Source organism: Mesoplodon bidens, assembly GCF_964165515.1.
Source record: "Mesoplodon bidens genome assembly, chromosome: 4".
Lineage (NCBI taxonomy): Eukaryota > Metazoa > Chordata > Mammalia > Artiodactyla > Ziphiidae > Mesoplodon > Mesoplodon bidens.
The window spans coordinates 58,559,632-58,586,952 of record NC_138160.1 but is presented as its reverse complement, the minus strand read 5'-3'; the positions used below and the strand labels follow the sequence as shown (position 1 = coordinate 58,586,952).

General features: G+C 36.9%; 1 protein-coding gene across 1 annotated transcript in view; it reads right to left on the bottom strand.

Annotated features, from left to right (window-relative positions):
* Positions 1-17,177: 17,177 nt before the first annotated feature.
* TNPO1 (transportin 1) overlaps positions 17,178-27,321 on the bottom strand; it is a 91,793-nt gene continuing 81,649 nt past the window's right edge. Inside the window, exons 23-25 of the mRNA XM_081232595.1 lie at positions 25,830-25,904; positions 24,816-24,958; positions 17,178-22,862 (exon numbers count right to left, since the gene is read on the bottom strand). Coding sequence (XP_081088721.1) covers positions 24,851-24,958; positions 25,830-25,904 — 183 coding nt within the window. The 3' untranslated portion in view covers positions 17,178-22,862; positions 24,816-24,850. The remainder of the gene's footprint in view (positions 22,863-24,815; positions 24,959-25,829; positions 25,905-27,321) is intronic.

The window sequence follows — 27,321 nt, the reverse complement described above, 5'->3', positions numbered from 1 at the left end:
GACAGGGCTGCCGAGATTTATTCAGAAAGTAGTTGAAAGTGCTCGGCCCTAGATCTCTTCCATGTGACTCTTTGGTTGATGACACTTAGACCTCAACACTTAGAAGTCCCTCTCTGGCCAGGAGCAACTTTTACTTCACCCTGGAAACATGGGCATGTGGGCACAGAGCAGAGTCCCTGGGGTAGAATCCTGTGTAGGTTAACTATGTGGCAAGTACATTTCTGAGCCTTTACATAAGTTAACTCCTTTAATCTTCATGACAATCTTCTAAAATATGTATTATTATTATCCTCAGTTTACAGATGAAGAAACTGAGACACAGAAAGTTCACACAGTCAGTAAGTGGTTGAGGCAGGATTTAAATCCAAGAAGTCTTATGACAGCTGTGATAAGTCAGCAGAGGTGGCAGCTTCCCGGTAGGTGTATAGATAGGTATGCAGTGGCTTCCTTTCTAATGAAAAACTCCCAAAGCACCGTAAAACAATCAGGTAGCAGCAGTTCCCAGGTCATTCCCAAGTGGGCAGGGTCATCTGTGGGTTCAGTTGACTATGTACCAGGTCACATTAAAGAAGCAGGTTTACAGCAAACTTACTTCCTTGTGATTGAATGCATGTTACAAAAATGGGCAAAAGAATATCTCCCATCTCACATGTTCTTCTTATAACTTTGACACGCTTCCCAATGAGAGGTGGTATCTGTTTCCTTCACCTGAATCTGGGCAAGATTGCGACTACAGTGAAAATAATGTTATGTGACTTTTGTGGTGAGGTCATAAAAAGCTATACAATGTCTATCTGATTCTCTTGGGACACTTGATCTTGAAACCCAACCACCATGCTGTGAAGAAGGCCATAGCCCATGGGAGAGGTCCAGATAGCCAGGAATGAGGCCCAAAGAACACATTCCCAGCTGGCTTCCAGTCAACAGCTAGAACCAACTCACCAGTCATTTGAATGACACATCTTGAAAGTGGATCCTTCAGTCCGCAGGAAGCCATCCCAGCCAATGAAATGCCGAGCAGAGATGTGCTTCCCTTCTAAGCTCTGCCCTAACTGCAGATTCATGTGCAAAATAAAGTATTGTTATTGTTTTAAGCCACTAAGTTTTGGAGTGATTGGTTTGTTATGGAGTAATAGATACATTCCTGGATAATACCTGCTTGTCTCCATAAAATCCAAAGCTTCAGTCTCATAGGTGGTACTTATACCAAAGGCTCTGGTGGTGATCAGATTTCTTCCACAACTTCTGCCAAATTGTTGAGTTATTTCAGGAGAAGGAGAACATAAAGAGTATATTTATAACCTTCCCCTGACTTCATTTTTTACTTTTAAATCTTTACTCTCTTTAGAATATATTTTATTTTAAGGCATGATACAGGGATCTAACAATTTTTACAAGTTATCACACAACTGCATATTACATTTTCCATCATTTTGTTATTGATTTAAAACATCACCTTTATCATAATTTGGAACCCCAAAGGCAATATTATCAAGGCAAAGGTGAGCAAGAAATAAACCTGCTGGAAAGAATGGGATAGCAAGGAACCTTGTGAATTTTGACCTACACAGTGGATGAAGATGGCAAATCTCTGCTCAAAATTCATAACCACAAGCTAGCACTTACATGAATTTGTAGCCATGCTACCTTAAAAAACAAACAAACAAACACCTGAAGCAGAGAACTTTTTTCAGTGGCCCTGGGTTACTTACATGCCAAATAAGTAACAGAAGCAAACAAAAATCTCTCCTGGGGACAATAATTTCAACCCATGCCTCAAGAATTTCCACAAATAAAATTCCAAAAAGAATAAATGCTGGATAGGGTATGGAAAAAAGGGAACCCTCCTACACTGTTGGTGGGAATGTAAATTGGTACAACCACTATGGAGAACAGTATGGAGGTTCCTTAAAAAGCTAAAAATAGAACTACTGTATGATCCAGCAATCTGAACCCTGGGCATATACCTGGAGAAAACCATAATGCAGAAAGATACATGCACCGCAATGTTCATTGCAACACTATTTAAAATAACCAGGACATGGAAGCAACTTAAATGTCCATCAACAGAGGAATAGATAAAGAAGATGTGATACATATATAAAATGGAATATTACTCAGCCATAACAAAGAACAAAATAATGCTATTTGCAGCAACATGGATGGACCTAGAGATTGTCATACTGATTGAAGTAAGTCAGACACAGAAAGACAAATATCATATAATATTGCTTATATGTGGTATCTTAAAAAAGGATACAAATGAACTTATTTACAAAACAGAAGTAGAGTCACAGATGTAGAAAACAAACTTATGGTTACCAGGGGATAAGCACGGGGAGGAGGAATAAATTGGGAGATTGGGACTGACAAGTACACACTACTATATATAAGATGAATAACTGATGAGGACCTGCTGTATAGCACAGGGAACTCTACTCAATGCTCTGTAATGGCGTATATGGGAAAAGAATCTAAAAGAGTGTATATATGTATATGTATAGCTGATTCACTTTTCTGTACACCTGAAACTAACACAACATTGTAAATCAACTATACTCCAATAAAAATTAAAAAAAAAATTCCAAGGAATCTGAGAGTTAATTTAAAAATCACAAAACACAAGGAAACCAGGCACCATAAGTGAAAGAGATACCAGAGATACCAGAATCAGACACACAATGAATTCAGATATTGAAATTATCAGACACAGAGTATGAATAAGTTGAATGTATTTAAAGAAAAAAAAAAGAGAGTAACGAGCAAGGAATTAGAGACTATAAAATGATGAGATCTGAAAAAGAATCAACTAGAACTTTTAGTTTACTTTAATAAAACAATTAAAACTTAAAACTCAGTGGAGAGGGCTTCCCTGGTGGCGCAGTGGTTGAGAGTCCACCTGCCATTGCAGGGGACACGGGTTTGTGCCCCGGTCCAGGAGGATCCCACATGCCGCGGAGCGGCCGGGCGCGTGAGCCATGGCTGCTGGGCCTGCGCGTCCGGAGCCTGTGCTCCGCAGTGGGAGAGGCCACAGCGGTGAGAGGTCCACTTACCGCAAAAAAAAAAAAAAAAAAACCTCAATGGAGAAATAAATGGCAGATTAGTCTGAACTAAAGACAGAATTAATGAGTTGGAAGGTAGCAAGAAAGAAAAGAGTCTCTGAGGACAGTGAGGAAGAGATAAAAATAGCTAAAGGATAAAAGATAACAGAATGAATTCTAACAAACTGTTTAATGATAGTTCCAGAAGTAGATAAGAGATTAGATAAGTAGATAAGAAAAGAAAAGATTCTCACACACACACACACACACACACAAAAGAATAAAAGAAAAGAAAGAGGAAAAGAGATGATTCACTATTTTAAAAGAGAATGGATAAAAATTATTAATGGACATAAGCCTTCAGACCTAGCAAGTCCATTGTATCCCAAGTAAGATAAATTTAAAATATTTCCACACTCAGATTCATCATGGTGAAATATGCACCAAAGATAAAAAAATTTTTTAACAAACACACACACAAACCAAAAAAGCAGCTAGACTAAACACTGACTTTTCAATAGCAACAATATAAAGCTCAAGAGAGGGGGATAGCATCTTCAATGTGCTGAGTGAAAATAAATGTCAACCTGAAATTATCTACCCAGCCAAAATAACTTTCAAGAAAGGAAGCAAAATTAGGAGATTTTTTTTGGACAAGCAAAAATAGATTTTACTACAACAGACCCTTCCTAAAGGAAATTCTAAAGTCTGTACTCATATAAAGAATGACTTTAGACAGAAAATTCGAGATACAAACTGAAATGATAAGGAAAGATAATATAAGGATAATATGATATATGGACAAATCTAAACAAAAGTCAAATATATAAAATAAATATAATGTGTATTTTATGGAGAAAAAAAGCTAAAATACTATTCAATAATGGGACATAAGTGGGAGAGGGTGGTGATCAGAGTTAAAACATTCTAGGGTCTAGGGATTGTTCTGAACAAACTGATTAAATATCGTTGAGTGGGGCTTCCCTGGTGGCGTAGTGGTTAAGAATCCGCCTGCCAAGGTGGGGGACATGGGTTCGAGACCTGGTCTGGGAAGATCCCACATGCCATGGAGCAACTAAGCCCGTGAGCCACAACTACTGAGCCTGTGCTCTAGAGCCCGTGAACCACAACTACTGAAGCCTGCGCGCCTAGAGCCTTTGCTCTGCAACAAGAGAAGCCACCACAATGAGAAGCCTGTGCACTGCAACAAAGAGTAGCCACCACTCACCGCAACTGGAGAAAGCCTGCGTGCAGCAACAAAGACCCAACGCAGCCAAAAAAAAAAAAAAAAAAATCTGTGAGTGACATGTTAGGTATGCATGTAAAATAGCTGAAGTCACCATAAAATACTAAAATTAAAGGATGTAACTGGGACTTCGCTGGTGGTCCAGTGGTAAAGAATCCGCCTTCGTCAAAACTCCCGTGCTGATCAGTAGTGGGATCGTGCCTGTGAATAGCCACTGCACTCCAGCCGGGGCAACATAGCGAGACCCCGTCTCTAAAAGAAAAAAAAAAAAAAAAGAATCCGCCTTCAAATGCAGGGGACCTGGGTTTGATACCTGGTCAGGGAACTAAGATCCCACATGCCGCAGGGCAACTAAGCCTGCATGCCACAACTACTGAGCTCTCACGCCTCAACTAGAGAGCCCATGTGCTACAAACTACAGAGCCCACGCACTCTGGAGCCCACACGCCACAGCTAGAGAGAAGCCTGCATTCCCCAAGGGAAGATTCCACATGCCGCAACCAAGATCCCGCGTGCTGCAACTAAGACCCGATGCAGCAAAAATAATAAAGAAAATTAAAAAAAAATAAAGGATATAACTTTCAAATTAATAGAGAAAAAGGGATTAAAGAAAGAAGAAAAAATGTTCAATCAATTTGAAAAAAAAAAGGTCAAGGGAGAGAAAAAAGAGAAAAGAAAGAGAACACTGTGGGGAAAGATAGAAAGTAGAGATGAATCTGTACATAACTCTTTGAGTTTAAAGACAAAAATTGTCAGACTGGATTTTAAAAGCAAATCCAATTATGCTTTCTAACTGCTATTTTTAAGTGACATACATAAAGGAAAAACAAAAAAAAAGATGGAAAATACATCAGACAATACAAACCAAAAGAAAGCTAGTGTAATGAATATATTTATTTTAATTTACTTAATAATTTATTGCAATGATAAAAATTAAATTCCCTGAGACATGATCATGACCTATACTTTATATGTACCTAACAACCTATCTTTAAAGTATATAAAGCAAATATTGACAGAGCTACAAAGTGAAATAGGAAAATCCACAATCATAGGGAGAGATTTTAACTTACCTCTCTCAAAAATTGAAAGATCAAGCAGTAGGTCCAATGGATCCATGAACCCACCTGGAGTTCCCTTCTAAGTCTCTACATTGGAATAAACATACTTGAGAGTAGTTAAAGAAGACCCAGTGGATCGTCTGAATGCCAAGACTATGGCTTCTTGCTTCCTTCTTTTAAGTTTAGTGAGATTCTTCCTGTGGACCCTATGGAAGCATCTCCCCTCTGGGAAACAAGATCTCTAGATCCACAGAGCCTAAGACTGTGGGCAGCAGGAAGCACAGATTCCCAAGTGGGTCACTGGGAGTGATGGTGTGTGTGGCTCCTCCCATGGTTTCTGCTTTGTTGGGGCATCCGTCGCAGCAGTTGCTGGATGGGGCATTGACCATCAGCCAAGGGCAAGGCTCTAGAGAAGAATGCAGCTGTGGGCTGTTCTCAGCCTACCTTTCGTCGGCTGGGGGAGGGCTGATTGGCTTTGAAGAGAGGATCTGCGTGGGCACTAATAGAGTCTGCTATACTGACAGACTGCTGAGTAGAGCTTCAGGGAAGAAGGCTTAGTTCACTTCACCAGCTTAAGTACTCCAACATGCTGAGGTACTGGCTGGCTGAGAGTAAGGGAACATGGAATGAGCAGAGGAAAGATGTTATACATATCAACTAGTGCCCTAACAAGTTGAAGAAAAAAAAAATTAGAGCAGCCACCCTTGTTCTCTTCCTTGCCTCGTTATTAGTATATTGTGTATAGTAACCGATTTTTTTCCCCCACTCCCTTTCTGTTGCTAATCAGTACAAATTAGTGAAGATAATTTTAAAATTTATTTCTTAGGGTATAAGATATCAAAGGTACAGGCGATAGCAAAAATTTTTTAAAAATCTGTTCGGAAATCCAGTTGGGTTTTTTGTTTGCTCTAATTCTTTGAGCCCATCTCTGAAGCAAATAAATGCTTGCTGAGGCTTTAAACCCTCAGCTTTAAAGGGTGGGGGAGGGGAGGCGGGGAGGAAGGTGGCAGAAGAGAGGAGAAAAGAAAAACTTATGCTTAATATTACCAAATTTTAACTTGACACATATTATAAAATCAAAAAATTTTTAAATGCATTGATTCATATTGATGTAAAAGAATAAATAATGGGAAAGAGAAACTGTTCCTTGTAATACAATGCCAACTTAAAAAATGTTGAAGAACACGTTTTGGCAATCCACATAGTAATAATTGACTTAGGCAAGAATAGTCAATAAATGCTAAAACTAGTGGGTGAAAGTTTAATGAGAAACATGATTTGCATAATTTCAAATATCAGTCCACAAGATACTTATTAACTGCAAAGGGGAAATTAGTAACTTTACATCTGAGAAATGTGGTAGATGGCACCTTAAGAGATCCAAGTTGACATCACTCATAACAGTACAAATTGGCATAATATGTCTCCTAATATTACAGTATTTCTGCCAAAAATGAATATTTCTGAATCTAACAGGAAGAAAAAAGATGAACCCAAATGGTGGGACATGATATAAAATAATGGGTTTATGATCTTCAAAAATGTCAGTGTTATGAAAGACATTGACTGGGGAATCTTACTAGATTAAAAAAGAAAAAGGGGGGGCTTCCCTGGTGGCGCAGTGGTTGAGAGTCCGCCTGCCGATGCAGGGAACACGGGTTCGTGTCCCGGTCCAGGAGGATCCCACGTGCCGCGGAGCGGCTGGGCCCGTGAGCCATGGCCGCTGGGCCTGCGCGTCCCAAGCCTGTGCTCCGCAGTGGGAGAGGCCGCGACAGTGAGAGGCCCACGTACGGCAAAAAAAAAAAAAGAAAAAAAAAAGAAAAAGGGGGGCTTCCTTGGTGGCGCAGTGGTTAAGAATCTTCCTACCAGTGCAGGGGGCACAGGTACGAGCCCTGGTATGGGAAGATCCCACATGCCGTGGAGCAACTAAGCCCGTGTGCCACAGCTACTAAGCCTGCGCTCTCGAGCCCACGAGCCACAACTACCGAAGCCCGTGTGCCTAGAGCCTGTGCTCCGCAACAAGAGAAGCCACCACAATGAGAAAGAAGCCCATGCACTGAAACAAAGAGTATCCCCCGCTCACAATAAATAGGGAAAGCCTGTGCGCAGCAACGAAGACCTGATGCAGCCAAAAATAAATAAATAAAATAAATAAATTTATTAAAAAAGAAAAAGGAATGTCACCTGAATATGATGAGTAATATGGGAATTTTCTTTTGTTATAAGTGACGTTATCGGGATAACTAGTAAAATTTGAATAAGGATGCAAATTAGATCGAAATTTTGATCATTTTCCTGTGGTCATGTAGAATACTTTAGGACATACATACTAAAGTATTTATGGATAAAAGGGCATCTGTTACTTATACTCAAATGGTTCAGGGGTAAAAAAAGGAGTATTAGTTACCTATTTCTTTGGCCAAATTACCCCAAAACTTAGAGACTTAACAATATTTAACCATTAATATTTATCCAGGTGAATACTTTATGTTCACACAAAAACCTGTATGTGAAGGTTTAGTCATAAAGTTTAGGAGTGTTAGTCATAATTTCCCAAAACTGGAAACAACCAAGATGTTCTTCAACAAGTGGAAAAATAAATATACTTCAGTATCCCCATACAATGGAATACTACTTAGCAATGAAAATTAGTAAGCCATTGATTTGTACAATATGGATGAATGTTAAAAGCATTTTGCTACATGAAAGAAGTCAGACTCAAAAGGCTATATACTCTATGATTCCATTCATATGGTATTATTGAAAAGGCAAAACTGTAGGGATAGAAAACAGATCAGTGGTTGCCAAAGCTTGGAGGAAGGGAGAGTAGTTGACTACAAAGCAGCTGCATGGGTAAATTTTTTAGGGTGATGGAACTGTTGTGTGGTTTGGGGGCAGTGGAGAAATGATTTGTTACATTTATCAAAATCCATAGAACTTTCACTGTATGTAGATTTAAAAAACGAACCAGGATGCTGGGGAAGATGGGAATCAAAGTCTGAAATACAGGTTGAGACAAGTGACTCAAACTGTATTACAAGTGTATGACATAACCTCCCTGAACGGGTTGGAGGAAAAGGAGCTGACCTAAGTAACTTTGGAAAACGGTTTTATGATTGAATGCTGTACGTAAACATTGGACTGTAGTAAGTTGTTTCTCACAGTGGTACGGGCTAGTAATTCCAAAACCACTGTACCTGTTTACTAAGGTTGAACAAATAAGTAAAGACATTGAAGATAATGGGAGCCAGGCTTATTACTTTCAGAGAAAGAAGTTATAAAGAATCAAGGCAGGGCTTCCCTGGTGGCACAGTGGTTGAGAGTCCGCCTGCTGATGCAGGGGACATGGGTTCGTGCCCCGGTCCGGGAAGATCCCACATGCCGCGGAGAGGCTGGGCCCATGAGCCATGGCCTCTGAGCCTGCGCGTCCGGAGCCTGTGCTCTGCAACAGGAGAGGCCACAACAGTGAGAGGCCCGCGTACCGCAAAAAAAAAAAAAAAAAAGAATCAAGGCAAGATCAGGAGGGAGGTCGAGAATGAATTCAAGTTGGAGATATCATCAAGATATCCTGACATTAACTTGATGTTAAGTTATGATGATGACATCTCCAACTCCACTATTTTTCTATACCGATATAGAAGTAAATACAGACATGTGGTTATAGATGGGTTAGTATACATGCATTTATTTCTTTGCTCTGTCCACTGAGAGGATGTAGGAACAGTAATACGCCAGTAGCATTTAGCACAACCAGCACCCAGCTCTTAGTTTTTAAATGCCATTCTCCAGTAAAAGGAACCAGGTCTCCTTGGAGAAATAGCTGATTCTAGGGCTGGGGCAGGAAATAAACAAGATGAGCCCAGAGTATCACTTATTGACAGAAAGTAAGTGCTAAAGATAAAAATAAAAAAGGATCGGGGCATGTTAAAAGTACACAGAAACCAACTTGAAAGTGTTCCCAATGGTCAAAGCTAGAAGAACTTGAGCAACAAAACAGTGATAGTATTAGATTATAACCCAAAGAATAAAACAAATATCCACGAGTTCGTACTGATATAAATAATTAAATATATACATACATACATACATAGAGAAGGGTCACATCTTCATTAGAGAGAAATTCCAAATAATACATGTAGATATGTCCCCTTCTGGGAGGTGAGGTTTAATTCCTTTCCTCTTGAGTGTGGGCTGGACTCAGTGACTCACTTCCAAAGAATGGAATATGGAAAGAGAAAAATAGTAACTTGACTACAGAGAAACTGGCTGATATCACCTTAACAAAGAGATCAAAGTTAACATCTCTATAGTGATGTCATGTTGATATCAAGTATTCCTTGATATGATGCAGTGAGAAGGATACTTCACCTTTGTAGAAGTCTTCAAAAAAAATCCACAACCCCAGTTCAATAATGAGAAAACATCGGACAATTCAAAATTGAGAAGTATTCTCCAAAGCGCCTGACCAATCTACTTTAAAATTTTCCATGTAGAGACAAACGAGGAAAGACTGAGAAACTGTCAAAGACTGGAGGAGATTCAGGAGACATGATGACTAAACAAGTGTGATACAAAAAATGAAAATGCAGACAGGACAGGAAACGATTTATCGGTTAGATTGGGGGGGTGAGGAGAGGCCCTAGTGGGGAAGGGATACCCACCCTAAAATATGAATGACCAAATGGCACCAGCCATGTGCACAAAAAGGGAAGAACAGTTCAAACTCAGGGAACAGAGTGTGCAAAGACCTTAAGGCTTTCCTCACTTCCTGTGTTTGGGGAACAAAGGGTCAGGGTGGCAGGAGCTTGGAGAGAAAGTTAAAGGTGATCTAGGAGGTGTAGGAAGGGGCAGACGACAACACAGAAACCTGTGAAAATTTGATTCGGCCCAAAAGAATTATAGGAAGAAAAAAGTTTTTAATATGGTAAATACTTCTTCAAAGTAGTGGGCCAGGCTAGTTATTCAGTGTGGGAGAAGACCTTGGGATCACAGGGAACAAAAACATCTAAAAGGTAGGGAAAGTTCTTATGTACATTTGAGTTTATGCAAGCTCTTTTATGTTTCCTAAGAAGATAAGTGCTTTCTGAGACATCTGTGGGTCTTCCTAAACGACATAATAAAAGTATTTTTACTGGGATACTAATTAGATGTTAAATACAAAAGCACAGGAATTTAAGTTTCAGCCAAATGGCATAAAAAATAGAATTTGTTGTAGGAAGTTTGTTCAAGTAATAGTAAATGGATTTTATTAATATAATCCACTTGCAACTATTTAAGTTATGAGTGACTTCTTGTAGATAGAAAAATTTCAAATGTCCATCTCCCTTTCACCAGATTTGCAAATGAGATCAAATAGTAGCTGTAGAAGATTAGAAAAAAATAAACAGTATCAAGTAACACTTTCTTCTGACAATATAACTGGAATAGCAATTCCCATGAAGAAGCCAGAGATGTCCCAGCACAGAACCCTGGCCCAGCAAAAGACCTGAGAGGTAGGGGATGTTAAATAACTCTTTTTGGCTGGATGTCCAGGGGCACTTAAGGAGCTCCTGTCTTTATTGATCTTCTGTAATTTGGGGTCATGATGATCATTCCTTTGGTTGGGGAAATTACAAGACTTAACCAAATTAGATGATGGGGTAAGGACTGGTGGCACCTTGTTCCTTCATGAATCCTGAGTGGTGGGCTGGCTGTCCCTCATTTCTTTCCCACCTCCACTCTATAGGCCAGGTTAGGAAGTGGGGAGATGCTCTTCACACTGTGCAGTCATGGCTCCTGTCCTTGGGACTCTATGTTGTGACATAGCAAACCCTACAATGTGTCAGGAACAAGTGACCATAAACAGATATATTACAACAGGCCTTTGGACAATAAGTGCCTGAATCAGTGTGGGATTTTATCTCTTACCTAAAAATGAGTGCCAGCATAGTATTTTTTGTTAAAAGCATGGGCTCTGGAGCCAGTGACATGTTCAACTATTTGAGTTTAAATCCTGGTTCCGCTACATATAACTTTAGTTTCCTTCTCTATGAACGGGAATAATAAAACAGCTGACTTCATAGACTGTCAAGAAAATGAAATGAGTTAATATACATAAAGCACTTAGACATTGTCCTCATTCACTGAGTCATTCATTCAACAAATATTGTTGATCATCTACTTTTGTTTCAGGGATTGCTCAGGGCACTGAAGACATTCGAGCAAAAAAAATATACAGAAGCCCCTGCTCTCTTGTGACGCTTACATGTTAACTATTTAGTTCTTAATGTCATAAGGGAACTTCAGGTTCCCAAGAACTCTCTAGGTCCTTGCTAACTCAAAGTAAGGTCCATAAACAAGCTGCAAGGCATCACCGGGGAACCCGTTAGAAATACACAAACTTAGGCCCCATCTAGACTTACTGAATCAGGATCTTAATTTAATCAAGACTGGCAGGTGACATGCATGCACGTTAAAATTTGAGATGTCCTGCCTAGATCACAATCCCTGTCCTTGGACTCAGGGAAACATTTCTTGAAGATATTTTTGTGTTCAAAGGGAGAATGGCATTAACAATTTTCAAGATTATTGTCATGTAAAAATGTCATGTTAATTGAGGTGAGCTTAAGGGGTGGAAATTTTCTCCATATATATATATATATATGTATGTATATATATATTTATTTATGTTTTATGTTCTTACAAAATACTGTACTAATATTCCAGGATTAATATAGGTCAATGGCTCCATCTCGTGGAAATATTTTGAATTTATACATTGTTGGGTATCGTTTAAGGTAGTCCTAAAAGGATTTCAGGATAATTAAAATTTGTTTTAAGAAGCTTAAAGAAAATGTGCATGCCTACAGTTGACAAAAAGGATGAGGTTTAACAAAACAGAAATGCTTGTAAAATTCTAGCAGACATGGAAGAAAGGCCTAGTAACTATCAATTCCTTCCTCTTCACATATAAAGAGTGGGCCTTTGGGGAATTCCCTGGTGCAGTGCTTAGGACTCTGCACTTTCACTGCCGAGGGCCTGGGTTCAATCCCTGGTCAAGGAACTAAGAGCCTGCAAGCCGTGCAGCATGGCCAAAAAAAAAAAGTGGGCTTTTGAGCACAAGGTAAAAATTTCAAAGTCTAAGTTGTGATAAGGAAATAAGTGTTAAGAAGACACCTTATATATACTTTTCTATTTGGGAAAATGTGCCTTCAAAGTGAAAATGTAAAAACAAAGTACTTAGAGAAGTTTATCAATAAAATGCCAGAAGGTGAATATAGACATATATTACTTTGCCTTGTAGGAGCTATTGGATATCTCAGAAGTTGAACAAAAAAAGCTCTCATGGATTTTTAGTCCCTAAGTATGTGGGATTGAAATGAACTTGAGCTAACACATCTATAGTACTACCATAAAGTTGCCTGATTTGATTATAAAAGATGAACTTGCTGGAAAAATAAAAATAAAGGGAGGTCAGTATGCCAGTATATGGTTACCAGATTAAGTCTTCTCTGGTGCTATGAAATTATGTGTGGAATATACATGAGTATACATTTAAGGAATAAAATGTACCCACCACCCAAACTCTTCATCATTGCACCCTCAGCTTTCAAGTTGTAACCATCTTAATTTTATTTACACACTTATGTGTGCAGCTCTATGTATTTTTCAGTTTTGTCTGTTTTTGAATTTTATATAAATGGTTTCACTGTATTTTACTGTAACTGGCTTCTTTTGCTGAGAACTATTTAAAAAATTCATCCATCCTTGGGACATTTGGATTATTCCTTTTTATTCTTTGCTATTACAATGCTGACATGAAGATTCTTGTGTTTTCTGGCACACATAAGTTGTTCCAAGGAATATACCTAGTAGTATAATTGCTGACTCAGTGTATACAAGTGTTCAACTTTACTAGGTAATGGCAAACTAGTTTCCAAACTAGTTATACTAGATCAGAGTTGTAAGAGTTCCTGTTCCTCTATCATGCATCTTTAATAATATATTTTCAGTTTTTGTGAATTTAGTGACTGTGAAAAGATATGTAGTATCTTTTCATTTGTTTATGAGCTATCATATTGGTTAAGTACTTAGGGGATGATTTATAGGTCAAAGAATGCATATAGTTATAATTTTGATGTTTCTAAATTGCCCTTCATATTGTACTAATTTACACTCCTGCTAGCAATGTATGAATTCTGGTTGCCATGTTCCCTAGGTGTGTCACGAAGCCTTTCTGACCTTTGTCAATGTGAAAGCAATCTAAGTGTAAATTTTCTGTGAACTCAATATTCTTTGCCTATTTTTCTATTAGGTTGTCTGACTTACAGGAGCTCTTTATAATTTACAGAAATTAATCATTTTCTGTAAAAGGAGCTGCAAAATTTCCCCTAAGTTTTTACTTTGTCATGCAGAATTTTTAGGCTTTTTAAACCAATCTTTTCTTTCATGACTTTCAGGGTTTGTCATTCCTAGAAATGCCTTCCCCACACTAAGATTATATATAAAAAAGAAACTTTAAGGTTTCATATTGTACTTTAATTTAGAGCCATCTAGAACTTTTGGTACACAGCATGAGGTTGAGATAGGAACCCATTTTTTTAAAAATTAAAATAAATGTCTACCCAGTTTTCCCAACACTTGTAAAATAATCTACCTTTTTCCACTTTTAAGTGCCATATACTAGTTTCATGTGAAGCATTTAGATGTTTCCGGACTCAGTTCTTTTGAGCTGCCTATGTATGAATCAGTAGTTTTCACTCCTGTAGCCATAATTAAAAAACAAAAACAAATCCCAACAACCTGATTGGGACTGTCCCACCCTCATTACTACCTTCTTTCACAATTTTTCTGGCTTCTCTTTTTCATATGAACCCTACAATAATCTTGGAACAAACAAAAACCTGTTGCCAGTCTTTGGGGATGTTTTAAATTTTAAATTTAGATACTACACGCTGGTAATCATTTAGGGAAGTAATCTATCCACTCTCACCTGTTCACTCCTCACAAGCTTCCACATTTCCTGAACAACCCAGTTTTTAGAAAACAAGAAAGCTACTTAATGTGGTCTTGACGAAAAGGGTCTCTCAACCCTTCTGGAGGGATGGAGACGATAGCTCTCATTCTGATTCTACAGCCATAAAAAAAAAGTCTGCCAAAACAACCTCCAGGTTGCTAAATGCAAAGTAAATTCTGTTTTACTTGTTCTATACCTCAGAACACCACGCTTCTCTAGTTTTCTTTCCTCAAGCCTTAAGACTTCATTGTTGGAATTTCATGTTCAGTCCTTGCATCTTTCATTTTTCCTGTTCTCAGATGGTGTTCAGTTTCATGGTTTAAAGCACATTTACACACTTTCGGTTTTCCATCCGCGGACGATCTTCCCTGAACTCCAAGTGCCTACTCCACATTTCTTTACAGACAGCTCAACCCAAATGTCAGATTTTTCATATTCCAGTTAACATTTCCATTCTTCTAGCTGCTCAGACCAAAACCCTTAAGAGCCATCCTTGGTTTCTTTCCTCAAAACCATTTCTAGGATGTGAGCAAATCTAGATTCCTCCTTTAAAACATATCCAGGTAATCCTACAATGGTCCTTTAACTTTACTCAAGGGCAAAACTGACATTCCAAACACTTTACTGTCTCAGGACATTCGTCCTGATTGTTCCTTTTACCTGAAATAGTCACCCCCAGACGTCCATAGATTCGTTCCAAGTTTTTGCTCAAACGACACCCCCTCAGACCTTCCTCTATGTCCACTCACCCCATTTAAAATAACAAGTCTCTTCATCATCACCTCCCATCTCACTGGCACTTGCCACCATGTAACACACTATGTTACTTATCTGCCATGCTATAATAGAATGTAAGCTCCGTAAGATTAAGGAATTGTGCCTGTGACATAAGACTCGGATATCTATTAAATATGTTATGTGAAAGTATGATTCTTGTATATAAAATTTCCTAAATACAAAGTTAGAAAATCATGCTATTTGAATCACAATTTACAGCACACATGGTAATACCCATTGAAGTTACTGCTGGGTATGAAAATTAGTATAACTTTCTATGAAAGGAAACTGTACTATAACCATCTCCTTTTGATAACGGCAATTCCAGAGAAATCACTGCAGATGTATGCAAACATTTAAGCATAGGGGCATTCATCATAACTTTATTTCTAGGGGTTAAAAAATGAGAAATAATTTCTGAATGTCCAACAGTAAGATGGTTGTGTAAGCTGTTCACAGAACGTGGCATAGCTATCATGTACATTTAACAGGCAAATTTAGATACTAAAAACAATGCACAAATTTACTATTCATATGTGCACAGAAACAGCAACAGTTATTCTATCACTGGGCAGTTGTACTAAATCCATTTAAAACTGTTCACTTGTCTCTCTTAAATTGTTCAATGAAGCTCTTCAAAAGGTAACATAAAGCTGGAAAAGGAATACGTCGTGTAAGATTTAAACTGTCAGAGCAAGATGGCTATAATATGCACAGAAATGAATTAGATCAGTAACTGGTTCTTAGTGTAAGAATTTTTCCGGTATCACTTTTGCCAATGATTTAGATTCTGTTGAATTTCTAAACTAACTTGCAAATTGTGTTGAACTGAACACTGGAGATCTATGCGGATGTTTCGGGAGTTTCTTTTACGCCAACACAAGACTGAGATTAAGGACAAGATGACAGTCGCAGCTTCTGTATTCACCATAGCAATGAGTAAGTCCAAGCTCAGAGCTGTGGAGTTCAACTGCTGTTAATAGTTTTCCAATCATTCCTCAACAATCACAAGTAATGCTAATGATTGGAGTCAGGCTGATTATGAACTCACAAGATGAAAAACACCAGTCTGTTCAAAAATAGGTATAAAGTGAAAGCCTCTTAGAAGTCTATACTTTAATTTCATTAAAATGTTAAAGACTTACAAAAGATTTTTAGCTACAGGCACATTCTAAGATTGCTGCAGCAAATCAGAATCATGAATAACTGATGATTAGGCTGGTTTTGATTATCTTCTTCCACAACCTAAGTCCTAAACCCTGGAATCTTAAACTATTTCTTGATGATGTGCTTCAGAACATGATACTCAGGTGTCATTTTCCCCCTCCCCTCCAACCCAAGTGAGGTATCTCAAATGTTCTCATGTGCAGGTAACGAAAGGGAAAAAAACCCCAAGTCTCATTTCCCTTAAAAGTTTTCTGGGTTGCACTAATCTAATGTCAGCCACTTTCCTTGTTGTAAATCCAAAAAAAAGAGTACTTACAGTTCTGCACACACTTCCTCTGAAATATATTAATACATTTAATTTTAATTAGTAACATGCAACTATAATAATGGATTACAACCTGAAGAGGAAACTACTACTTTTGTAAATATTTACTTCCAAAATTACAAGTCTTATTTTTTTGAAGGATGACCAGAAAGCCTTAATAGGCCACACGTTCATACACATTCATGCAATCTACCCTTTCAATGTTTTATTCATGACTTCACTTAGTTTTAATTCCCTTTTTTGCAGAGCAGTATCTTTTTCCTCTCTCACTGGAAGCTGAACCTAGAATCAACTGTTTAGAAATACATCAATAACAGGATTAAAATGTGGGGAAAACAGGATTTTTTTACTACACTATACAACTAAGAAAATACTCAATTAAAAAAAATAGATGTCAAACAAGAGTGCACTAAAGTGTAAGCTAAAAAACCCTCTCAAAACAAACAAACAATAAAACAAAACAAAGAACAAGACAAGAAGAAGACCTATCTGGACCCAAAATGGGATGGGGGAACAGGGGGGAAGAAAGCTCATTTCCTTCCATTAAAAATCAGAGTGAAACATCTATAGTTAAACAACTTTATTAACATAGTCAAGCAGTGATTAACATTCACATCTATTATGTCACATCATACAAATGTAAATACAAAATTACTACAGTACAATATATATTCTCTGCATGATCCAAAATATTTGGTGGCCCCAAAAAACTCTCTTTAAAATTCAGCAGCTTATCAAAAATTAAAACCGTATTCTATTTAAAATGAAGATCTGTTAGCACAGAGTTTGACTTCAAGAAATATCAATTTAGTACAGTTTGAGAAGTTGCAGGAGGATATGTTTGAAGGACACATTCTAACATAGTGTGGCAGGTACAGGAAACATCAGATTTAAAGCTTTTAAGCATAACTCATACAACCTAAGTTGTCAGCAGAAAGATCCAGTTATTTATAACTAAAGCTAAAAATACTAAATTATTGCACCCAATATTAACATGAATATTAAGTGTAAAACTGTTTTATAATATGAAGTGAAGTCATCAACCACGTTTAAACATCTCTTCTCACAGATGATAATCTATTAAGCAAAATTACTTATACAGTATTGCCTTATTATTATCTCCATAAAATTCATCCAATCTTAATTTGGTTATATATCCACAGAGGAAAAACAACAATGAAGCAATATGGGGAAAGTACAGAGGAACCCCTTTATGAGGCTGGTATCAGGAGGGAACCAACACTGCCTTATAGGCTAACCATGTTACAGTAAGCTTTTAGGAAGATAATTGAACTTGCAAAATAGCTAACTGTGAATAATACCAAGCCATAGTTAAGGGGATTCTATAGTAGATGAATAAAAATTGTAATAAATGGGAAAATCCTATTTTCCTAATTAGTGATATAATGCTTGGCAAATAGATTTGGTTTGACTTTAAAATGTACAAGAGGTGAAAAAAATAATCACCATTTTAACTTCCCTCAAAATTATGCATACATTAAAAAAAAATAAAAACAATACATTCTGGGATACAAATCACAATAAACAGTTGCTATAATTTAAATGTATACCTTAAAATTAATAAGCATAATAATTAGGCATAAAGATAAAGAATCCTCTACATATAATACCAATGGGGGAAGATCTATATAAGACTGAAAAAATTAGTCACAAGTCACCTGGAAAGTGTACAAGTGAATGAAACTTTCACGTAAAATTGAATTTTTAAGAGGCATTCGAAATATCTCCGTATTTAATACAGTATGACTAGGTACTAAGTAGGTATACAATGCTCTTGCATGGTATTATTACTAGATAATATTGTTACACAGCTCTTTATTGATCTTTTAATCTAGATTTTAGGCCCTTAATCTGAAGACCACAGTTTTCATCAAGATTTCAATGCCTACATTTCAGTAACAGTACTAGTAGCGACAGTTAAGTGTTTCCCCCCTTGTATTACTTGCAAAAATAATTCAATAAGCAAAGCTGTGTGTAAAGTACTACTAAAGGAAGGACTTAAATTGCAGTTATGCACGATACACTCTTCTCTTGGGAAGAATGTTTTTGCACCGTTATCTGTTAATACATTCAATATGAATAATATAGGTTAACTATATGAAGCAAAAAATCCCACTTTTTTCTTTATGGCAAAGGATTTAAGTTAAATTTAGACTAAAAGGTTTAAGACATAGTTTAATTCTGGCATTTCAGCTATGCAGGGTAATTTAATATATGACAGAAAAATTTTCCACTTTCCTATCTTAGAGTTTGGAGAAAAGGAGAACCAAATTGAATTCTCGCCAGGAAGGACTTATACCACCACAGTCTGCAAGAATTAAGGATTGGAAAATCAGACTAAATGGAAAGATTCTTCACGAAATACACTAAAAAAACAAAGACTGTAAGTATGATGACTCTCTATAAGCATATGTCACCAAAGCAAGAAGGATACAAGAGTATTCACCTGAGATAAAACTTGTATCTGAATATTTTATAACTGAGTAGACAAAGCATTTCAATAGAGGAAAGTCAGTTGAAATTATTTTAAAATATACATCTGATCCTATTTTACAATATATGCAATTTAAGCAATTCAGGTCAATGAAAAAGTCTTAACAAAAAAAAATCACAGTGTTTATCAATGTTAATTACAAAATGTATGCTACTTATTTTGTTTTTAAGATGTAATGGCTTGGTTGTTTTAAAATCTATTCTTCTGAAATCCAACCTGCATAACAAAATCAAGTAGCAGTATAATGTAAAGCATCAGAACTGGCTCTTAAAGATTATTTACATGTTGATTATTTGGAAAATAACCAACCAAAAAATATAAAAAAGTGATTTTTTACACAGTATGAAGTTATTAAAGAGATTAGACAATACAAAAAGCAAACTTCTTTCCTGAATAAATGAATATCTGTGGCACTAAGTTCACTTACTAATGGACTGTAACATGGAACTGCCAAACATGCATTTAAATTATATTAAATACACTTTCTGTTTCCAACTTAGGTTGATCAGCAGCTTTTGTTCTGTTAGAATCCTTCAAAGAGAGAAGCTCAAACAGGAAAAAGAAGGCATATATAAAACAGTAAACACTGACCTCCTGAGGTTCCTACAACATAAAAATATTCAAGTAGAAAATCTACATCACTTAGCAGCGGCTATTTCTGTAGTTGAGCACACTAACAGCACTTTAGTGTGTAAGGAGCAGATGAAGTAAGCCGTGCTTTTAAGCATGCCAAGAGGCAGAAACACTGGAATGTAACAAAGACAAACTCACAATTTCATAGACATTCAGTCAACATTCAAAACTATTAAGACTACACCACAAGAATTAAGTTGCTTTATATATATATCCCATGATGTATTAAATTTCATCAGAAACGCTAAATCAGAGCTTACCTCAAAAGATAACTTAAATGGCTTCTGCAAATTCCTATGTTATACTATGTATCTGAAATATAATTAGGAAGAAACTATAACCTCAAGGGGGAAAAAACCCCCAAAAAACCCAACCCCATCTCAGGCTGTCAGTCATATTTATTTATATTTTGTATTTTTAAATTATATTTCCTTTTAATTTAAAAACACGTTAAGTGACTACAAAAAAGGGCACATTCTTATGTTACATATCTGCTTAATTAGAAATTAATTTTTCAATCCAATAGATAACAACAACGCTTTTCAGTCAATAGAGAATTGGCAATCACAGGTCCAGATAACTTTACTGAAGATTGTTTTTGTACGTTCATTTTAAAGTGTTCAGGAGAATTCTGAATTTAAATCTTTCAATTTGAAATGTTTACTACTTATTCCAGAATATTAAAATATCTCCCATATTAAATTCTAAAATGTTTTGGAAAACTACAGTATATCACTAGAATTTAAGGATAAAATAGCCACCCTAATCAAAAGACTAACTAGGAAGCAAATTTTGAGCTCCCAGTGAGGCAATGGTACTAGAAAGCAAAATGCTACATACCCTTTGGATCCAACTTACAATTTAAAAAAAACTGTACAGTAAAAATATGATTTAATTTCAGGCTCTACAGACTGAAATTTGCAAAGCCAAAGTAGAGGAAAGAAGGTGAAAGAACATGTTAAGAACACACACACACACACACACACACACAACAAAAACCTTTCTGCATGCTACCATGCATCTGAAATTTTTTGAAATGGTATTTATAAATTCACACACATACAGCTCAAACTTCAGTGCAATGGCTGTATCATTCAACACCTTTAGAGGAACAGAACCATGCAAAGAGGAGCAACTGCTTACAAAAATGGTTATTCAGTATTTATTCTGCAATGTGAAGGTGACAAACTAAAATATAAAAAGGTTGTTATGGCTTAACATTTCTGTTGCAGATTAAATATGCAGCATTGAAAAATGGAAAGGTGTGGCTTCATCTCTGACCAGCAGAGTTAAAAAGAAAAATCTCTCCATTTTCCTTCATCATCATGGGATACACTGTTCAGGCAATCCAAATTAATAAAGACTTGCACTTTCATATGGACACAAGATCAAGTGTACCAGTTAGGTTTTCACATTCACAGTATATAAGAAAATACACATGGAAGGAAAAGTAAAGGGTTAACTTAACAAGGATTTATTCACAGGAATACATGTAAGTAGAGAAAAATAACAGAAAAGCTAAACAAATGAAATGAAGAGGATCCAAACCAACTTTCACTCTGTAGCTTTTTACTTGCACCCTGTGTGCATATATCTAGGGCACAGAGGGCCACCAACATGCGCCAATACAGTGTAGGAACCCTGCATTACATCCATTAACTTAAACATATCTTTAAGATCATGCTTTGAACAAAAAAAAGAAAGCTTAGAAGGCAATATGTTGAGTGGGAATAAACATTGAAATATAGCAATCATGTCTTCAACTTCTACAATTGTCTTTATGTGCCAACTAACATTTATGCAGCCTCTTACAGATCTTTTACCATGTAATTTAAGTTTTAGAAGTTTTGATAAAATCACTAGTAGTATATAACCATGCAGAAAGCACATCACACTGACAGCACAGAGGCAAAGATTTTGCACAGGTATATCAGCTTTCCACATTGTGCAGGTTACACACAATACAATATCAATCTTATTCCTAACAGATCCTAAAAAAGATATTTCAAGGCCTAGCTGTAAACTACAGTACTTTATATCTATATTCTTAATAAAAATAAAATCCACAAATCTTAAAAAGGAATTTTAAATGCAGGGCTATATTGAACTGGTAAACTGCAACACAAACTGGCGCAACAGAGGTAACTGAATACCAATCTCACTCTATGTGATGCAAGCATGCTACTCTCCCACTAATTTAAAGTACTTTCAATCACTATGAGCCAGAATGCATGCCTGAACCTTAAACTGCACTTTAAAAAGAACATCTTGGCCTAGAAATTAAATCTAATGAAGTACAACCATCAAATTATATCCACTACATTAATGTCTTAATGCAAAATCAAGATGTCAATCTTTAGTTTGATATGTCCAACCCCATTTATTTCTCCCTCCCTGCCCACCCCACAAAGGTAAAAGGAGTGACTCATTTGGCATTTCACAGGGTGCTTCATTGTTTATATTTGTTTTGTTTTATTTCCAACTTTTTGGGGTACCTTAAATTGTAACTTCCAAGAACCTGCTTCTACTATTATGGGTAGGCAAGCTGATTTTAACTCTTATTAGCTTTCATTTGTGTAGTTCTTCATCAGCATGCAAAAACAAGTCCCCATCAATGTGGGAAATTTTATAAACACCTTTAAATAAAAAAAAACAAAAACAAACAAAAAACCCGGAAAAACCCAAAAACTTTACTGTCTTCTAATCCTCATCCTTAGGTTTCCTTTATTGTGCGCTATAGAGTTTTTCCTCTTTCTCATCCCTATGTATCATTTATATGGTTCTTGTTTTGGTACAATTCCCCATAATATTCCAGAATGTACTGTTTTGTGAGTAGATTGAATAGCTTTTTCTTTTTTTTTTTTGCTTCTTCACATCCAGTGCAGAGTTGTAATTGGAGACAGATTTCCACCCACAAAGGCTCCAGATGTTAAAACGTTTCCCAACAGCGACTTAATACAGTGACGGCAACACCTCCCTCCCGCCCCTCCCAGTAGGGTTGGGATTGTACTGTATTCCCTACTGGTTTACCCTTCCCCCCTGTAAAGGGTAACATTTTCCCTGGGTGCAGAGGCTCCCTCATAGTCTCCAAGACTGAAGGACCTGTAAGAAAACAAAAACAATTTTATACGTAAAATTGTTTTTCTTTTAAAGCCAATGGAACACAAAATCAATCAAGTAGCAATGCTATCTCTACCTAAAGAAAATGAGAAACTGTACAAATTGCCTAAGATCACGCTCGTCAACGAGAACCACGTTGCTCTCTTCTCCTGCAGCTCTCAACTGTCACCTGCATCAGATACGAAAAGTGACGCCAAGCTGGGGACATGCACAGAGAGGTGTGCAGCACTTTATACCGATGAAATATAGATGAAATACACCTTGCAGGTTGCCATCAGTCTAGTTATCTATCCTCGTTTGCACAGTGGGTCCCAATGGGAGCCGATTATTTCTTATATAACAAGTTGCCTTGCTTTCTTCAAAATTACGTTAGCACTTTCTTTAGGACAATCACTTTCCTTAGTGAGAATTAAAACATTATCATTTTTGCCAGTATTCCCAATGTTAAGCAAAAAAAAAGAGTGTGACTTATTTTACTCAGTCATGTCCTATACTCTCAGGCCTCTTGATTTTCCTGATAAAGACTTTTTCAATGCTAGCACAGTTTTAATTATGAGAAGATTAAGAAATAAAGGTAGATTACTGGGAGACTGTAACTGGTACCTGACAGTTGTCCTTTCACAACAAAACTTTTAACTACTCCTGCGAAACTTTGGACATTTATGAAGATCACCACAGTTAATTCATAACTGGTGAAATGACAGAGACCATATAGGGTTTATTAATCAGATTTATTAACCCGAAAGTGCTCAAGACTCAGCTCACTGTTGAATAATTTAGCCCTTGATGCTAAAAGTTATTTCTCATCTATTGCATTCTCATGATTTAACGTAAAGTGAATCAAGCACTTCTCTAAAATGCTAAAGCCACAAGACAGCCGTAAGGACTCAAGACCACTGTGGGACAACACACACAAAGGGCTCTGAGACATTCCAGAGGCTGCAAGTCCATTTCTACTGCCCTTTTAGGCTAGTCAACTTAGATGTTGAAATCTTTCCAGGTTTAAAATCTAGCTCAGAGTAAAGAAGCAAGCACGCAAACAGAAACTCCAACATACAAGGTAATTCAAGTAAGTGTATGCCTTCTCAACACACTCTGAGTACACTCTCTGACCCTCCAGTTGAACAGGTCTCAGTTCATGTTCAAAAACTAATGAAGTGCATCCTGGCTCACTGTACTAACCCATATTACTGATATTTATTGAGCCAACTTAGTGTGTTAGGCAATATACGAAGTCCTGGCACCACAAATAGAATAGTATTTAATCCTCAAAATAACCTAACGAGGGAACTAAGGCTAAAAGACCAGAACTGTTAGTCTGACTTAAGTCAGAAAAACTCAAAGAACAAGAGTGCAGGTGGACTTACCCCTCTACCACCCCAAATCAAAACAGAATCTTCCACTGATCTTTTAAAAACACAGTGCTGGGAACAAGGAAGGTGCTCAATAAAATATGAAGAATAAATATTAAATATTCCTATTTACTGAGACCAAATCCAGTTCCAATTCTACTTGGGTTTTCCCTAAAGCTTATAACATAGGAAGTCCTTGATATATAAGAGACTATAAATTCATACTTTAAAAATGAATCATCTCCACCCTGCCACAGTGAATGTCAGTGATCTCTTAAAGGGCAAAAATTAAAAAAAGGATTGGTTGAAGAAATGGTGAGTAATCCAACTAGTACACCAACTTGGATTTCCTTCTACTTAGGATTCAAAGTGGAACCATGCATTTTATCTTGCTTGCTGGCTCATCAATCAACCAATCTATCTCCAGCCTTCATGTAAGTAATTTTAAGTCAAATATAACATGAGACTGTTTTACTCAACCTCTGTGGAAAACAAATAGCTTTTATTCTATTCAGTAGTTTTAGACTGAAGTCCTAACTTAAGTTTCTTCATCCTGGAAAATTCCAAAGTTCTTAAAACTTACCCCTAATTATGGGACTGCAGCTTAAGTGTATGAGATTAAACACCATAAAAAGCTGCAAGACGCTCTTTTAAGGGAAGCGGAAACTGGTCAGAGAAACGCCTCCAATTTTCATCCCCAACTTGATTTTTAAATCCATGAAGGATCTGCAAAAAAGTAAAAAATCATTAATTTATCAATAACAAAAGAGAAACTCTCATATCTGCGTAGCTTCTGAAATGAAACACTACTGATTTTACTATTCTAAAATTTTACCCCTATTAAAGTAGTTATTCTTAAACTTTGTTGAATTCTACACCTTTCCATGTCTTGCCTAAAATCACCTCATAGAATATGCTGCACTTTGCTTTGAGAAGGTCAGAATTCAGCCAAGTGTCCTCGTAACAGAAGTACTCTAAGCAATCTGACACAGTAGTAATGAAAAGCAAGCAAAAAGGTACAGAATTCACCCAAGGGATTAAAATTTTTATGCCCTATTAAGTTTATTCAAATTGAAAATATACAAGGCTTTGGGGGTTCATAGTTGCAACTATATAGTTCACTAATTTTAATATTAGGTAATTCAAATGTGTAGCAGCATTTTATTTCTTATTTTGTTATGGCTGAGGGCTGACTGGAGTTAACCACAAGGGGCATTACTAAAACAAACTCACAGGTTTAATCCTTGCTGCGACCAGTTACATTTACTTTGTTCAACAGATTATATTATACTCCAATCTTAGTCAGCCATCTTTGAAAATACATGCTATTTTGCACAGGTGGGATAACGGGACTTCATGAATCAGTGGTACTGCTTGAGAAAATATTTTTAAAATACATGCTCTATTGATACAAAGTCACTACTGTATATTAAGAAAAGATCAAGTCACCTTCTTTATTACCAAGAACAAAGATTATATAGTCTACCAGTACTGATTTGAAGAGTCTAAGTTTCATATGAAATAAAAACATAATTTAAATTCCCCAACTAAGACTGTAACAGTCACATGATGTGCATCATAAAGACTTTTTAGTTACCTTACAGAACATGTCTCGCAGATCATCTTTTGGATTAATCCATGATGCAACAGCATCACAAAAAAATATAAAATCCTATAACAAGCAAGAAATACATCTTCAATTGATACTGCATTTGTCAATCACAACAAAAGATACATGTAAACTTCAGAATATATATCAACAGAACCCTAGGTAAAAAAAAACAAAACACTTTTTTAAACAGCTATAATAAGAAATTAAAGTAATTTTTTAATGGTTGTCCCTGTTACTCCACCATCAAGGAACCTCTAACTTATTCAGTTTATGTTGGAATTTAGTGCTACAGGAAAACCCAAATGAACTCTTTGGCCAACGCAATATTTCATTTTACATTACAAAACCCCAGTCTACTAAATGTGTAGATCAGCAAGGACTGAAAGCATCAAATAAGCACCAGTTTAAAAAATCTTCATTTATGGAATTAATTATATAAATTCAATAATTTTACAGTTCTGATTGGCTTAGAAATAATTCAAAGCTAGTTAAGTATATACTAAACAAGTTTGACTTAAAGCATAGGAATTTACAGATCTAAATTTCAAGATCCACCTCCAGATAGAAATGTAAATGAAATGATAAGTTAGAAGAAAAATTATGTAGTTACAAACAGCACCCAGCCCAACCCAACTCAAACAAACAAAACAACCCCCAATGCTCAGACTATTATTTAAAAGATAATTACGTTATTCTAACTAAAAGAACAAGGTGATGACAGGTATATGCTTGAAACACTTCATTTAAGTATTTTGCAAGTTCAACTATCTTACTGAAACAACAGTTCAACATACAACATACAAGATACTGCTGATGTACAACTACTTTAAATTTTACTATTAAATTCAGAGGGCCTCCCTGGTGGCGCAGTGGTTGAGAGTCCGCCTGCCGATGCAGGGGATACGGGTTCGTGCCCCGGTCTGGGAGGATCCCATATGCCGCGGAGCGGCTGGGCCCGTGAGCCATGGCCGCTGAGTCTGCGCGTCCGGAGCCTGTGCTCGGAAACGGGAGAGGCCACAACAGTGAGAGGCCCGCGTACCGCAAAAAAAAAAAAAAAAAAAAAAAAAAATCAGAAAACCTCATTAATTAAAAAAAAAATCACTAATACTGGGCTTCCCTGGTGGCGCAGTGGTTGAGAGTCTGCCTGCCAATGCAGGGGACACGGGTTCGAGCCCTGGTCTGGGAGGATCCCAAATGCCACGGAGCAGCTGGCCCCGTGAGCCACAATTACTGAGCCTGCGTGTCTGGAGCCTGTGCTCCGCAACAATAGAGGCCGCGATAGTGAGAGGCCCGCGCACCGCAATGAGGAGTGGCCCCCACTTGCTGCAACTAGACAAAGCCCTCGCACAGAAACGAAGACCCAACACAGCCATAAATAAATAAATAAATATTTTTTTAAAAAAATCACTAATACTAAAATATGTGCATAAAACACATATTTAAGCAAATAAAATGCCACGTGCCCAAAGTTTATGGT